General features: G+C 34.4%; 1 protein-coding gene across 1 annotated transcript in view; it reads left to right on the top strand.

Annotated features, from left to right (window-relative positions):
• COL11A1 (collagen type XI alpha 1 chain) overlaps positions 1 to 17,928 on the top strand; it is a 206,989-nt gene that overhangs the window by 138,250 nt on the left and 50,811 nt on the right. Inside the window, exons 41-43 of the mRNA XM_021690257.1 lie at positions 357 to 446; positions 704 to 757; positions 16,794 to 16,901. Coding sequence (XP_021545932.1) covers positions 357 to 446; positions 704 to 757; positions 16,794 to 16,901 — 252 coding nt within the window. The remainder of the gene's footprint in view (positions 1 to 356; positions 447 to 703; positions 758 to 16,793; positions 16,902 to 17,928) is intronic.

Genomic DNA, 17,928 nt, shown 5'->3' with positions numbered 1-17,928 from the left:
ATTTACTTTTCACTGTAGCTTCTCGTCATTTGTCCATAGAGTCTCTACATGTTAGCACAGTATTTAAATGGATCAGAAAGATACACCGGTAAAATATTCAGCTTATTGTTCTTCAAGGTGTGACTGAATGATAACATAAGACCAGTTAGCTCCATTGACCATAAAGCCATCCATTTATACGCAGTTTTTAAATATAGGTAGTGGTCAGTTCATTTTAATGTATATGGAATTCCACACAATATTCTCATTATTGAATGACATTTAGGTTTTACTTACAGGTTAGAGACAATAACAGCTTTGCGTATAGAAACATGTAGAAATTACTCTCCATGATTGATGTGTATTATGTTCTTTAGGGTGACCCAGGTCCTCAAGGTATCTCAGGGAAAGACGGGCCAGCAGGACTACGTGGTTTCCCAGGTGAAAGAGGTCTTCCTGGAGCTCAGGTATAATCAGCATATAGATAAAGCATGTAAATGAGATTGCTTATCAGAAGCATTTTTCTTAGGAGTTAACTAAATAGAGACTCATAAGTAATTAAGGGGAGATGCATAAGCATAAGCATTGATTATCATAATATATATAGAAATGTATATTTGTGTCTAAAACACTTCTTACCTTCTTCGTTTTATCAATCATACATCTCCTATTTATATTCAAGTCACATTGATTCATTTTCATTGTTTTTATTCTCATTTCCCAGGGTGCACCTGGACTGAAAGGAGGGGAAGGTCCCCAGGGCCCACCGGGTCCAGTTGTAAGTATGATTATAATAAATAGCCATGCTACCCGTGGTTGCAAATTATAGCTCTTCTTTCATTACTCTCATGCTGTGATCCCACGGTGTGTAGGAGAGAAAATAAACACACGTCAATCAAATCAGTCAATGTCTGGTTTCTACTAATTGCATGCACTAATGAGTGCAGAAACAGAGGAGTTTAGACGACTGGAAATATTTACTCCACCACTGCTGTCAGGAGGTAAAAGGAGCTAGCTTGCTTCTTAAATACCCATGGAAATAAATCATAATTTGTCTTATTGTGAGTACTTGATGAGATTTGAATTTTGTCAATGCTTTTACAAAACTCTCCTAAGCTGGAAAAGCATTCATGTATGTTATATCCAGATTGCTTTATTTAGTTAATGTAACCTTATGAAATAATGGGCAAATGAGCAAATATCAGATTTTTACTTTACCTTTTCCTTTTTTGAGATATAGATCAATCCCTCTGAAAGCAGTTGAATACAGCCTTCATTTGTGCCCACGAGTTTACCTTTGTTCTCACCTGTACTCCGAAAGGTTACCAATAACAGCCAAACTGCCAACTTTAGTGGCCTCATCTTATTCTCCATCTTATTTCACCAAGCCGAAAACCTGAAAGTGGCTTTAAATCCTCTTTCAACTTCCTTCTACAAAATGTTGACATCATATTAGTCCCCCCAAAATGTTTCTTTAATTTGTCCCCCTTTCTTGATCACCACTGCTCTCACCTTTGTTCAGACTCTCCTGTCTCTCCTTGCTCAGTAGTGTCTTAACTCATGTCCCTGACTCCATTTACTTAGCCTCTTCAGTTTTGCCCACTGGCTTGAGAATTACAGGTGTACATCTTTAACTATGCCCTCCCTCTACTTTTCTGCAGCTCGTGGTCCCACGCTGCCTTCAGAACCACACTCCTTATAATGACCAATGAGTCATCTTTACAACTTGGTCCCATTCACCATAGCCTGTTCTATTTGCCTTGTTGACTCCCTCTAGTTCTACCCAATTTCATGCACTGAACTTCTTGCTTCTCAAACTGCCGCGATCTTCTATACTTTGCAGAGAGAATACGATTTACTTTTCCCCTTTTCCAGGAAACCCCATTTTCCCTTTCTCTACTTGACAAAAATTCTACTCACCCAAAAAGATGAGGCTGAAATGTTAAATCTCTATAAAGTCATCTCTGGACAGTTTGCCTCCATTTCATTTATTGGTGAAATTTTTTCACCTTCAGTGCTCTTTGTTATGGTTTGTATTTTAGAAATTACATTGGAATATAATTGGTTGTCTCTCTCAGTAGACTGTGAGTTTTTGTGTTATTTTAGTACATCAAGGCGCAGTGCTGACACATAGTAATCCTTCCAAATCTACCTATTTGAATTATCAGAAAGCCTGATATTGGAGTTAAGTGTATATGGCATAACTAATACTGAGAACATGGCATTATAACCTTTGGCAGATTGATTAATGTATTTAATCTGCAGATCACATAAATGTCATGTTACAATGATTAAGGTAGGTATGGACACACGGTAAAGATTTTTTAAAAGGAAAAATAAGCATTTCAGTAATATACTTGACCTTCTATATGCATAAAATTATGTAGAACATTTAATAATATCCTCGTAAGTTAGTGCTGGTAGCACTAGCAGAAACAACAGCTGAATACAACAGAAGTTTTTATTTGAGCATAGAATCTTCAAATTATTCAGCACAATGCAATTCATTTAATCGGATCTTCAGGATCTAAAGTGATTTTATTTTAGGAATATGTATATATATTTTAAGATCCAATTATTATATCTGTGAAACCTGACTCATGACTATAATGATTACATTGAAGTTATTCTTTAGGGCCCAATCAAATAATGCTATCCCAGGTGTTTGGAATAGTTAATATCTGTGTATTTGTAGGGTGCATAATATATACAGGAGATATACTTTAACAGAATGGTAATCAACCATTATCTGGCCAAATGTAGAATTGCATTTTACGTATGATATGAAAATCTAGTATTTATTTAGTTGGCTTCAACACGATTTATTTGGCAATTGCTATTTACCTCCCCATACACAATTAAGTTCCATGGAATATATCCCTTTAAGTGACTTTAAGATAAACCATTTCAAAAAGAAACACACCAAACACTAAGCAGCACTATTAGACAGTCAATGATTAAATGCCTAATGGCATACAAACCATAAATATGAATTCTGCAAGGGCGGGAAGAAAAGAAGAGAAAGCGGAAAAAAAGCCTTGCAAGAGGTGGCTTCACAGAGGGCAGAAGATTTCAAGATGATTTAAGAGCAAGAAAAAAAATAAGGTATTAGAGAATATCTGATTTTACCAAAGTGGAGTACATTGGGAAAAGGACTAAAATTTGATAAATTCTCGCTAGGATCCAGGCACTCTGCTATGTATTTACATAATTTAAAGCTAAAGCAGATATATGAATGGCATATGATTATTGAAGTTCTAAAATGGTAAGTTGAAGTAATTTGAAGATTTGAAGTTTTGGGAGCAAGTGGAGAAAAAAAATGAAATACAGTCTTTTGGAGTAAAAATTAATTTTAGGGAAAATGTCATTATTAGTGTGTAATATATAACAGAAATGGGAGAGACTCGATGAGCATAAAAGCTCAGTGATCGATGTCATGATATGAGTGAGCCAGTGATAAGGCCAGTAGGAAGTCAAAGAACAGTGCAGATGTAACAAACACGAGGAAGGCAGGATAGGAGGATTTATTACTAAGATTGGATGTGGGCAGTGAGGAAAGATGAAAGCTGAGTGATGACCTCAAGCTTGTGTCCTTGTGAGAATGACAGTTTAGTGACGCCTTCCATGCCTGGAGCAATTTTACCTGGTCAGGATCAACAACAACAAAGACAAAACTCTCTCACATGGAAACCCAAAACCTCTCAGCAGTCACAAGAGATTTTAAAAGGCTTTCCTACTTTGCTAATAGAAATGCTCCACAGAGGCTTTTGAATTCCACAGAGGTTTGTGAGTTCATTTATTTTGAACTAACACCCTTTCTTATAATAAATTCACATATCCAATTCTGTATGCATCAACCAATTGAATCTCCTCAAAGCTGATGCAAAAGAAACAAAGATATCATTCATATGTGTTAGTTCCTTGTGCTATTGCTTTAATTGCTATAAATTATAGTAAAGAGGTATATGGTGATGACTTATACTTTGTATCAAGTTTTGTATCTTTTTTTTTTAGGGGGATAGAGGGTAAGGGAGAGAGAAAGAATCTTAAGCAGGCTCCACATCCAATGTGGAGCCCCCCACGGGGCTCTGTCTCACAACCCTGAGATCATGACCTGATCCAAAATCAAGAGTCAGATGCTTAACTGACTGAGCCACTCAGGCACCCCTGGTAACAAGTTTTAAACAAACCTTGGTTTACTCCATCTAAAGCAATTGTGTACATGTGAAATTTGATTGGAAAAAGTTTTATTCCAAATGAAAAGATTAAAAGAAAAACTGTTGATTTTCTAGATGTAAACCATAACTTATTCAGAAAATTTGTTCATGTTAATTTTTATCTTTTGAGCTTCAAGACTTTGTATGGTGTTACCTTGCAATTGATAGTAAACACAAGGAGTGGTGACTTCTTTGGCCAGAAAGATAAGCTCTATTTTGCAGTGTTGATCAAAGAGTGACGTCAAAATATCAGAGGCATATATCTGGTCACTTGGTGAGAGACAATGAAATTCTAAGTCATAAGGGATAAAGGTATACAAAAATACCCTGTAAAACTTCTTGATTCTATAGTAGATGGGTCTGAGTTTATATCCATCTATATTAACTTTGCTTTTGAGATATTGACCAAGTCATGGTAAGTGCAGGACTGAAATTCTTAAGAACAGAGAGGGATGAAGGTTTTGGTTATTCATATTAAAGCAAAAATATGTAAGTGATGGATTCTCTGCAGAAAGAATGTGAATAAAGAATGTGAAAGGTAAAGGAAATAGAAAAGGGAGATGAAGTAATGTTAGAAGTGTTTATTCTTTCAACTCTTAATGCTAGGAACTTTATAATCTTTATTTGATTTGATTCTTGGCTGCCTGACCCAAAAGAGATTATCATTCCATTTTTTTTCTTTTTTTTTAAATTTAAAAAAAAATTTTGTATTGTTATGTTAATCCCCATACATTACATCATTAGTTTTAGATGTAGTGTTCCATGATTCATTGTTTGTACATAACACCCAGTGCTCCATGCAGAACGTGCCCTCCTCAATACCCATCACCAGGCTAACCCATCCTCCCATCCCCCTCCCCTCTAGAACCCTCAGTTTGTTTATCAGAGTCCATCGTCTCTCATGGTTTGTCTACCCCTCCGATTTCCCCCCTTCATTCTTCCCCTCCTGCTATCTTCTTCTTTTTTTTTTCTTAACATATATTGCATTATTTGTTTCAGAGGTACAGATCTGAGATTCAACAGTCTTGCACAATTCACAGAGCTTACCAGAGCACATACCCTCCCCAGTGTCTATCACCCAGTCACCCCATCCCTCCCACCCCACCCCCCACTCCAGCAACCCTCAGTTTGTTTCCTGAGATTAAGAATTCCTCTTATCAGTGAGGTCATATGATACATGTCTTTCTCTGTTTGACTTATTTCGCTCAGCATAATACCCTCCAGTTCCATCCATGTCATTGCAAATGGCAAGATCTCATTCCTTTTGATGGCTGCATAATATTCCATTGTATATATATATATATACCACATCTTCTTTATCCATTCATCTGTCAATGGACATCTTGGCTCTTTCCACAGTTTGGCTATTGTGGACATTGCTGCTATAAACATCAGGGTGCACATACCCTTTCGGATCCCTACTGTTGTATCTTTGGGGATCATATGGTAGCTCTATTTTCAACTTTTTCAGGAACCTCCATACTGTTTTCCAGAGTGGCTGCACCAGCTTGCATTCCCACCAACAGGGTAGGAGGGTTACCCTTTCTCTGCATCCCCACGAACATCTGTCATTTCCTGACTTGTTAATTTTAGCCATTCTGACTGGTGTGAGGTTCCATTTTTAAAGGAAAAGGATCTGGGGCTTAGAGAAAGTAAACAACTGACCCGAGTTCATAGTCCTTGGAGACAAAAAGTCATGATAACACATTACACAAACTCATTTCCAAATATGTATACCTCTCACTCTGCAAAATCTGCTTAATTGTTCTTCCTCTCCCTCTCTCTCCCTACCTCTCCCTCTCTCAATCTCTCTACTTCTTTACCCCCCTCTCTCTCAGTTGCATTTTCCCAAGTCCTCTTAATCCTTCTCTAGTGCTGTGAACAGTATTTTTTCAAAAGGAAGAGAATTATAGGAGTTAATACCACGGCTAACTGGCTTTAGTATTCCTATATGTGGTTCTTATAACCATAGCTTCATTTAAATGAATGAAAGTTCAAACTGCTTAAACAGATGTACAGGTTGAATCCTTAATGACTATAGATGTTTTTCAGTACACTATTGAATCTTCAGCTGCTTAATCCTAGAATGCAATTTTCAAGGAGCCTAGGTGTGCTGTTTGTTTCTGGATTACTAGAGAAATAAATTCCCTCATTGCACAGGATATTGATGAACTAAAACTAAAAGCCCTAAGTAGGGCTTTTATCAATTAACAGTTCTTGCTTACAGTGAGATTTTTAAAGTTTGTTCATGTCACAATTATGTACCTATACACTATTTTTTACATATTCTGATCCATACAAAGCAAAATATAATATTTCATAGTCATCCATCCATCCTTGTGCCCATCTGTTTATTTATAAATATTTTTGACATCCATTCTCTTTATTCATAATCCATTTAGTCAGATGTGTACTTCGGGCTAGCTCTGTCACATTGCTATGACATCCTACAGATGTGGGCTTACTGAAACTCTGCTAGGTCCAGCTGAGATGTCATTGGCTTATGTTTGGAGGAACTATTATATGTGGTGTTATACCAACCAAAAAGGATCTATTTGAGGATATGGGAGATTGCTTGATGCGCAGCCCTTGCTATGAATATCCTTAGAAGAAATCTCTTACTAATCATAGCTGTAGAAATCTTTGTAATTTCTTGAGCAGCTAGCTAGGTTTTTTTTTTTTTTTTTTTTTTTTACTTTTAACTGTTATGAATTGTGAAACCAAATTCTCTTTTGACTTTGACTTACAAAAATCATGGATTTAAAATTGAGATCCAATAAAAAATAACTTTTGCTTTATGACAGTTTTTGTAACTTTCTGAATTCAATTCTATCAAAAATAGATGTGCTATACTTTAATATTATCTATTATATCTTATTATAATTATTTTTAAAAGTGCTGGACAGGACCCATTAAATTGATTTCACAACCCATGAGTAGATCATGGCCTGAAGTTGGGAAAAACCTTGATCTATTGTATACATTTTTAGATTACTAATATTATTGCTTCTATCTTTTGCCAATAAAAAGTTACTTGCTTATCTATTTTTCTTGTCTAATCCTTTTTTTTGCCTATTTTTTATTTATATTATCTTATATTTTTATGTCTTCCCTGTAAGCTGCTAAAATCTTTTCTTACAAAAAAACTGTAATTAAATAAATGTCTGAATATACCAGTCTATTAAGCTCAAGTTAAATAGATTCATTAAATAGGTATTTCCTAAAAGAACTTATGGTATACTGAAGAAGACAGATATGAAATAGATAAAATAATATAATAAATAATAAGTTATATATTAAATTACAGCACAAAGAAGACGAGATGGGAACAATGATTTTTTAATGTTCTAATTATAGCTATAAATAAAAATCAGTTTTATCAATGAAAGCAAGTTTTCTAAAGGTTGTGCTACTTGAAGTGATTGTGTATTAAGAAACCGTTTTTCGTGCTCCCACTGAAGGCAAACAAAATGATCCCAACAGGGTGCTGTGTCTTTGGGCTTTTAAAGTTTGGCAAAAACCAAGTGCTCACTGTATGCATGGTGTTGTACACAAGAGCTGGTAATAGATGCCAATCAAGGCACAGGCATGTTTTCTGATCTCAGGGGGTTTACTCACTAAGTGGATGTCTCAATGCACACACGCAAAGCAGAAAGCAACAAAGGACTGAAAAGAAGAAAGGAAGGCAGTGAAGCATTTTTCTCACATGTTGAACATAAACTTGAGTAAACGTTTTGTATTTACGTAAACACACACTATATATATACATATTATGCAAGCAAATTCTCAGATTGTACCTACCACCTACGTTTGCACCAAACAAAATCAAGGAAAATGCATTCCCTAAATAATCTCTTCTCTGTATATTTTTTCTGGCATGGAACCATTTTCTTGCCAATAGTTCTTTCTCTAAAAATAAGGAGATTAAAATAGAATGGTACATTTAGGAAAAACACCTTCTTTTCCTTACAACCTCTTTTCTTACAACCACATTTTTTCCCCTGAGAGTGGTAGGAGTTGATATGGAGAAAATGTATGAGAGGGGGCCAGACATCTAGCTTCTAAAAGGTAAATGTCCAAGATTTCAAAATTGTGCCATACATACTTTACACCTTTCCTATGACTTCTATTTCATGACTATGTCCTGATCATTCTGACTCTTTTTTCCTCTTTATGTGCTATTATTTTTTCTTGTCATTTTTTTCTTAGGAGTTTATAGGTCTCTCCTATCATAATTCCTGTTTTTTTTTTCTAATTTTGTTTTTGTGCCCTATTCCAGAGAACCTTCTTTTCACTGGCTTTTACCTAGTCCTTGATCCAGGAAATAGATAAATTCTAAGCAGGGTTAAACCTCCTGATTAATTCATCATATACGATATTTTTTAAGATAGAGCACATTTTCTCTGTTGGAATCCAGGTAACCTATTATGACATCCAACCAGGAATGAGCAAAGTATAGAGATGGTGGGGATCAATGACCAAAGATTGAGATATTACAGGTTTTGGACTTGATCATTCAGTATTTATGCTTTAAATTCTGGTAATGCTTGTTATTTTCCTGACTTTTTGGCTTGTATGATCTAAAATACATGTAATCTGGGGAGTGTGAATTTCCTCGATTTGTTTTGTCCTGAAGGTCAAGTTGTCTTTAAAAGAAAGGGCAGATTTTTTTTCCTCCTACTTGAATAGCTCTTGTTTGTAAAAATTTGTGTTTATGCTTCTAAATACAAAAAGGGTGGAAAAAATCTCCACCCTTCTTTTAACAGTATGACTTCAGATCTACCATATAAGCTGGATCTTAGTTTTCTCTTCTATAAAACTCTCTAGTGGGCTGCTTTTAACTGAATGTTGATGAGATGATTTCTCTGTTTACCACTTTCATTTACTTTACAAATGCTCCTCAGAATATGAAACACCCAGTGAAAATAACAGGAAATACTCATCTGGGTGCTCTCCTGTGTGTGAAGGGTTAAAGAAATAATCACACCGTTCTCTTTGCTCCAAGAACATAAACTTATACTATTCCTTCTTGTCTCTTCACTGTAAAGTTTAGAGGAAGGGGCTAGAAGAGGATTAAGTTAACATAAAGTTAATATAGTTACTTAACTATAGAGAGAAATGCAAATTTCTCCCTTTTAAAAGCAGCTATGTGTCTACCTTTCAGTTGAAAACACGTGACCTGTAGTGGTTAATATTTAGTATTAAAATAGCAGAATAAACAAATAAAGCAATATTTTATGATATCATGGTCATTGTAATTCGTTCAAGTCAGCATGTACTATTGTCTCTGCTTTTGCACAGCAAAGAAAAAAAATAAAAAGACAACCTGCTGAGTGCCTTTGGAAAATGTTTAACTTGCCATGTCCCCATTGCTATTTAAATCACGGGGTGGGAAAATGGTATTTCTATAGTTTTTAGCCTTTTTTCTGTGAGTTCTTTCCAGTTAGGCACTTCTGATGTGTAAAATATTCGTCATTGGTGTAAAAGATGAGTATACCAACAGTTTAAATTAGGATTAAAGATATCATTTTGTGGAAAACTCTCTACCCTTCTTTAAACAGTATAACCTTAGATACACCATTTTAACTTCTGGATCTTAGTTTTCTCTTCTATAAAATTTTACTTCTACACTCATTTGAAATTGCGTATCTATTTTTGAAATATGTAGATGTCCATGTACGGTTCTCTAAGATTTGTTGCATTCATACTTTTAAGACAGACATTGCTCAAAGAACTTGAGAGCTATCACCACATTAAACATCACAAAAACCTGGGGACAGACTATTTCTGTCCCCATTTTATTGGTGAGAAATGTGAGCCTTTGAGTGGTTAGTCAGTTTGCTCAAGATGGGAATGTTAGTGGTTCCAGTGCCGGAAAGGGAAAGATCACACATACTCACATACTACGGACACGTTTATTTACTTAGGGTCTACTATGTTCGAGTAACTACTCAAAGTTCTGGAAGTCACTGAAAAAAATAAGCAAAACTCCTACCTTTGTGGAGCTGATCATTATCCATTTAATCTATGTGTAAACGCAAATGTATTTGTTTTAAATGTAAATGTTTATTTATCTGACCATCATAAAGCCCTCTGCTCTTTACTATAGCCAGTTATAGAGCTATGCAATACTTTCTATCACTATAAATGTTACCCTTTATGGAAAAAAAAATGCATGTGCACCATGAGACCCTCAAGGGCTGCTACCTACCATAATATATTTTGCATTCCCAGTCAGTGTCACAAGAAAGTAGATTCTAACTATATTTTTTGTAGAATGTGCAAATGGGTTCTTTTTTTAATACGGGGTTTAAATTTTTATTTTTTTTAATGAGATTTCTCCAGTGGTTCAGTTGGGAACTAAAGGGCTCATAAGGCTTATTCTTTTAAAAGTTGGCTTGGGAATATTTTTAAAAGATTTGCATGTTTGTAAGATCATTTGCTTAATAGGTATGTATCATCAGAGATTTTCACTTTTCACTTATAGAAGTATAAAACAAAATCATTGCAGAGCATGCTGTTATTAAAAATCTAGACTTACAGAATGTTTGAAATAACTAATGGAAAAGAAATCACAGTTATACTTTAAGGCACAAATATACATCCAAAATGTCTCTTCTTATTGTTTTCATCCACTGTTTTAAAGTTAATGAGCTGTGACAAGATCATGAGCAATATTTTAACTGCAGGAAAGTAATATGTTTTTATTGTTAATTTTAATGCACGTTCCACAAGTAAGATGGCAATCTGAAATTTAATTTTATGAATGCTCCAAGGGAGTAATTAAAATAGTTAAGCTTTGCCATAAAAAATAGCATGTGATATCTACAAACTTTAAACATTGTCATTGATTCAAATCAGCATTCTTTCTCTACTTGATATACATGAACATTTTATTTGATTAATTTTAAATATTAAACATACTTTGCTAGAAAATTAATAAGCATTCTTTTCTTAAGCAAAGGCCATTAGTTATTTTCATATAACTTGTCAGGCATAATGTATCCAGCTAAGGAAATATATATTTCTCTTAATTTTTATACCACATTTTCTAGGGAAATATATTCAAATAATGCTCTTTCTCCTGCAAATTTGGGAAATTTCTATTGACTACACATGAATACATTTAGATCCTAAATTTTTTTTTAAAGATTTTATTTATTTATTTGAGAGAGAATGAGAGAGAGCACATGAGAGGGGGGAGGGTCAGAGGGAGAAGCAGACTCCCCGCTGAGCAGGGAGCCCGATGCGGGACTCGATCCAGGCACTCCAGGATCATGACCTGAGCCGAAGGCAGTCGCTTAACCAACTGAGCCACCCAGGTGCCCTAGATCCTAAATTTTTTAACGTATCTATCATGTTCAGACATTTTGTAGAAAGACCAGTGCATATCTCTAATTCTATTATCATGTTATTGTATTTATTAATGTTATTTATAATTATTTGATGCATATAGTAAATATTCTATGCTTTGGAAGTATCAATGAAGAAATCATGGAGATATTTACAGGACAAAATTCAGGCCAAATGCTACATTAATTTCTTCAGAAAATAGTGGTAGAAAACCTAGCATACTATGGTAAGTTGTGTAAGGAATATTTAGAAGGATGTCTCATGCTTTAAATTCTTAGAGTAATATAACTTTTAGAAAAGATGGTTGTTATCTTGGGCCTAAAGAATGGCTAGAAGTTTAATAGTACAGGAAAAGACCAAAGACCTCCCAAGGTAGAATATAAGACTGACCAACCACTGAGAGATAACAGCAGGTATATTGTATTGGGGAACAATGAGAGCTGTGCTGTATTAGGAGAAAATAACTTGCACATTACATACTAAAATAAAAAGTAAAAAAAAAATTCCGAGTTTGTATATATGAGTATTGTGGGGAGAAGATCAAGGATAAATATATTCTCAAAAAGAAGCATTAACCCAAACAGTTTCGAGTTCTGTACATAAGAAAGAAGAGTTACAGGAAACAAACTGAGGGTTGCTGGAGTGGTGGGGGGTGGGAGGGATGGGGTGGCTGGGTGATGGACATTGGGGAGGGTATGTGCTATGGTGAGCGCTGTGAATTGTGTAAGACTGATGAATCACAGACCTCTGAAACAAATAATACATTGTATGTTAAAAAAAAAAAAAGAAGATAGTAGGAAGGGAAAAATGAAGGGTGGGAAATCGGAGGGGGAGACAAACCATGAGAGATTATGGACTCTGAGAAACAAACTGAGGGTTCTAGAGGGGAGGGGGGTGGGGGGATGGGTTAGCCTGGTGATGGGTAGTAAGGAGGGCATGTATTGTATGGAGCACTGGGTGTTATATGCAAACAAATAATCATGGAACACTACATCAAAAACTAATGATGTAATGTATGATGACTAACATAACATAATAAATAAAATCAAAAAAAAAAGAGAAAATTTAAGAATCTTGCTTCAAATAAAAAAAGAAAGAAGAGTTAGCCTCTAAAACCACAGGTGGAACATAATGAAAAAGCTCCACACATGTGTTAAATAGTTCTCAAAACTGAAAACAATTCTTTGTTGTTGAAAATTAAAAATAAACTTGTAAGAAACAGTGACAAAAAGGGAAGATTCTAATGAACTGTTTAACGAAGTTTAAATGAACGATATCAATAACAGAGAATGACTCTTTGGACAAAGGACATAACTATTGCCATAAATTCTTTTACGTTTTCTTATTTTATTTTATTTATTTACTTATTTATTTTTAATGAACGTTTTCTTATTTTAGAGGGTATTCAACAAATATGAGCTCATTCTGGGAGAAGTAGTCTTAAATGGCTGTGTTTCTCCCACTTATTAAAATTTAGCACAATATGTATGAATTATAGTGGTACAAACAATCAGGAATTCTTTTTTTCCCTCACCTTTTATTTATGAAATACTCAGTACTTAGAAAAAAATCTTTGTATGGATCATGGCACATCAAGTCCTTATGGCCTTTATCTGAAAAATAGACAAACTGTATTGGAATTAAATTATATTTCATGCGCAGAGTACTTAGCACAATAATTGTTTAATAGGCTTGATAATGGGAAAATAATAAGTTTTTTTAATATACATTTCAGCTTCCTAGTGAATCTCCCCTTTTATCATTCCAGTCTCATAGCTGTTGACCTCAACACAGTCTAATGTGACATCTGCCTCATGTAGTCTTCCAACAGTTGGGGTTTAAATGTAACACAGAATTAAAGAGAAAAATGTCCATGGTCTGACAAATCAAAATTGCATCTCTTTTGTATAGTCAATTACAAATAAAATATCTCAGCACTGGGGCGCCTGGGTGGCTCAGTTGGTTAAGCGACTGCCTTCGGCTCAGGTCATGATCCTGGAGTCCCTGGATCGAGTCCCGCATCGGGCTCCCTGCTCGGCAGGGAGCCTGCTTCTCCCTCTGACCCTCCCCCCTCTCATGTGCTCTCTCTCTCTCTCTCATTCTCTCTGTCTCAAATAAATAAATAAAAATAAAATATCTCAGCACTTAAGTTGGATGCTTTAGTTTAGATTTGATAACACTAATGGGTAGTAATCCTTTTCTGAGATTTCACAAGTAAAATGTTAAAATAGAAATGTAATGCAATCATGTATGCACCAGTTTTTCAGATAAGTAGAGATTTATCTTTAGGGATGTCACATTGTATACGGTCTTCTGTTGATATTTTTCTATTACAAAAAAAAAAAGTGCTTTCTTTTTTGAAGTTTTTCTTCCTCTCTTTGTAATTGAGGAAACACATTTGCGTTTCTCTCAATTTCAGGGTCCAAAAGTGCTTTCTTTTTTGAAGTTTTTCTTCCTCTCTTTGTAATTCAGGAAACACATTTGCGTTTCTCTCAATTTCAGGGTCCTTGTTCTTATTCCTCTTGTTATCCTCCTCCTCTCCTTCTGTCTCTCTGCTCCTCCTTCCTTTTCCCTACCTCTCTCTCCCCCCTTCCTCCTTGCCCTCAACGTCAACCTCCAGGCTTCCCTTCTGACCTCCCTCTCTCTAACAAATAGAGACAAATCTTTACATTCCTTTCACTTTTAGGGCAGTACCTCTTGAATGCAAAAACACTTAGAGGACTCTACTCGTAGTTTTCTCTTCTGCACTGTCTTCCGAAATCATTCATCCAAAGTCTTTACCTTGTTAACACTTACACCACTTGTGGTTGACTTTTTTTCCATAAAAATATTTGATTAGGTTTCAAAAAACATTTTGACAGAGAGTAGATGTTTATTATCTAAAAAAATACTAACTGCAATTTTCCTTTGTTCTTTAGTATTTGAAATATGTAATTGGTAAAAATTTAATTTTTACACAGTTCTTGGTTAATTATTACGCAACATGAGGAACAATTCCTAGGTTTGTTTTTAAATATCTACTTATTACAGTGCAAAAATGCCACTTCTGTTTATATTAAGTTTAAATTTCATGATTTCTTTAGCCATATTTTTAGTAAAGTTTCTCCAAATTCTATATCCTAAGTTTAAGATACCCTAAGATTTTAAAAAGTGTAACAGTGGTTGCAAAACAAAACAAAGAGGGCACGTTCTGCATGGAGCACTGGGTGTTATACACAAACAATGAATCATGGAGCACTACATCTAAAACTGGTGATGTAGTGTATGGTGATTAACATAACAATAAAAAATTTTTAAAAATGAAATAGAAAATCACTTTTTTCTAGTGTCACTCTTAAATTATTACCAATAGTCTGGAATCTGTACTGTCTTAATTCATTTTTTTTTTAAAAGATTTTATTTATTTATTTGACAGAGAGAGACAGCGAGAGAGGGAACATAAGCAGGGGGAGTGGGAGAGGGAGAAGCAGGCTTCCCGGCGAGGAGGGAGCCCGATGCGGGGCTCGATCCCAGGACCCTGGGATCATGACCTGAGCCGAAGGCAGACGCTTGACGACTGAGCCACCCAGGCGCCCCTGTCTTAATTCATTTTAATTGTGTTAGCATTCAGATACCTAGATAAATAAACAACTATTCTATGTACCTTGTGAATTTAGCCAGAAAAATAATATCAGGAAATTGAGTAGTAAATATTTTTGTAATCTTTTGTAATCAATGAATATTTCAATAAAATTGAATTTAAAGATATTCTGATTAAAGAGTCCCTGGGAGTCATTGATGTCTCCATTTGAGAGAAACAGTGGGTGGCTTTGTAGAGAAAGCACTTGGAGGAGCCCAAGGTCAGAGTTTCTTTTGACTAGCTACATGATTATGATGAGCTATAGGTTTCTCACCTTTACAACTGATGGGCTACAACTGCACTATCAACTCTATGGAATGTTTGTGGTAATAAAATGACAAAATGAATGTAAAATGGATTTGTATATTGTCAAGCACTATGTCGATACAAATTGTTGTCATTATTATAACTGTTCTTGTGTTTATACGTAACTGGTTCTCTACCTCATAAAATATAAATTAGAGCAAAGTCACTAATTCATATTTGAATAACGAAAAGATTTCCAATTATATGGGAAGTATACTTTTAGAAAATAAGAGTTAAGGTATTGTATTTTCCAGCTTTTATGTCATTTCTTCTATGAGTTTTGAAGATGTTATCTAAATATCTTATTAAGGAGGACTATTAATAATCCTATTTTCTAATATTTCAGATTTAGTTCAATCATGAAAGAAAATGATAAATTGTAACTTAACCACCCATCTAGGAATCTAATTCAAAGACAACATTCTTGTTATTTTTTTATTAAATAAAATTGGAAATAGTAAATAGGTTATACTTGAGCTTTATGTGACTTAGTAAATGTGTTTTCATTTCTTTTATTCTTTCTTTAAATAATGATTTCTCAAATTGTTGATAGATGGAATTAATATGAAGGCAGTATCCACACTGTTATTTTTTTTTAATTTTACATATTAGGTATTTTTTATAGCAAATTAGTTGAAAATATATGGCATCTTTTTTGAAACTCAGTTGGACATATCTAATCATATGAATTATATTGCCAATGTTTGTAATAAAACCCAATGATCCCTGTCAGACTCCAAGATAAATTTAAGGACTTATTTTCTGGGAAAAAGTCCAAACTCTGGGATAATGATTATCAAACTTTATTTTGTAAAAAAAAATTATATTCGTAGTCTAAAGCAGCGACGATTTCTGAACTCATTTTTAGGACTTGGAAATTGTGATTCAGCACGTTTGAGGTGAAGCCCAGAAATCTCTTTGAGAAATACTAGTCTAGAAAATTTTTCTGCCAATCCATAATAATACAGAGAGAAAATCATATAAGTTATTTATTGGATTCATGTTTTATAAAGCATTATGAACAGTTGTGAAAACTTAATAAAGAATGATATCTGTAAAATATTGAAGATCTACAAATTAAAATTTTTCATCTTATCAATATTTTCCTAACTTCAATATCTGTGCTTAATATTGGGTCTAGAAATTAATCATTCAAATAATGAATACAACCGTTCCTATTTGAGATCTCCCGTTTGTCTGAAAGTGACTTTTACATTATTTACTATACTGTAAGATTCCACTACGAAATAAGTGATTCTTAAGCCAGTATCACTTTTTCCCATCGCTAATGACAAAACACTTTTTTCCCCATGTATTAGGGCTCACCAGGAGAACGTGGATCAGCAGGTACAGCTGGCCCAATTGGTTTGCCAGGGCGTCCAGGCCCCCAGGGTCCTCCTGGTCCAGCTGGAGAGAAAGGTGCTCCTGTAAGTAATTTCAAGGAGAAAATATATTATACTGCCATTCTGCACAAGTTATTACTTTTTATTCAAGGATATTATTTCTTCATACTCCACTGCCTTCTCTCTGCATATGTGCCTGGCATAGAAACACACTTCTTTTTATATTTATAAGAGAGAAAATTTCAAATTCAATTAAATGAGATGACATTTTCCCACACTTTATGAAACTCTAAGACCTGTGAGGGAGTTGGATATTATTAATGTAAAAGGCTTCTGATTTTCCTCCTTTTAAAAAATAAAATTGGAGTTTTGATTAAAACTGTACTTTGCTGCTTTATATTAGGAAAGTGTGCACTTTTCACTCCTCTTGTATTACTTCATATCCAGTATTTCCAAAATCTGTAAGTGAAACCCACAGAAAGTGGCTGCCCATCTCATGTAATTTGAGTTTTGATCTAAAGTGAATGAGATGGGAAATATCTAACCAATTATTTTATCTTATATTTATTGGATTTAATAACTATTTTTAAATGATTGTTGGCTATATTCTATTCATTAGGCTTATGTTTCTTTGTCAAGATTTCTTCTCGGTTTCTGTTTCTGCTTTTTATTTAATCATATTAATTTTCTTAAAAAATTCTCATTCTCCAAGATTAAAACACAAACTCATTCAATAAAGGTGGATAAAATGGTTGACCATAATACATAAAAATAGGAGTTCAGTACTTTTGTATATATTTAAGTCTTAATATATATAACCTAGTTTAAAACTAACTGATTTATTACTAAGACTTTAGTTTTAGCAAGTTGCTTTCATTGTCCATGCATTTTTCTCTCACTACTGTTTGTGATATTGTTTCCAAATTAAAATGCTTGTTCTCTGTGATCTACTACCTTTCAGAAATATTAGAATGGGGTCATACCAACTGTAGATACATTTTTTGGTGACAAAAAAGCACTTTTATTTGCTGAGAAAATTTTTAAAGCAACATATTTCCAACTTAGTAAATATGTTGAAAATGTAAACATTGTTTTCTGAGATGTTAACAAG

This window comes from Neomonachus schauinslandi, chromosome 4 (assembly GCF_002201575.2).
Source record: "Neomonachus schauinslandi chromosome 4, ASM220157v2, whole genome shotgun sequence".
In the NCBI taxonomy this organism is placed as follows: Eukaryota; Metazoa; Chordata; class Mammalia; order Carnivora; family Phocidae; genus Neomonachus; species Neomonachus schauinslandi.
This window is presented reverse-complemented; position numbering and strand designations above follow the sequence as displayed.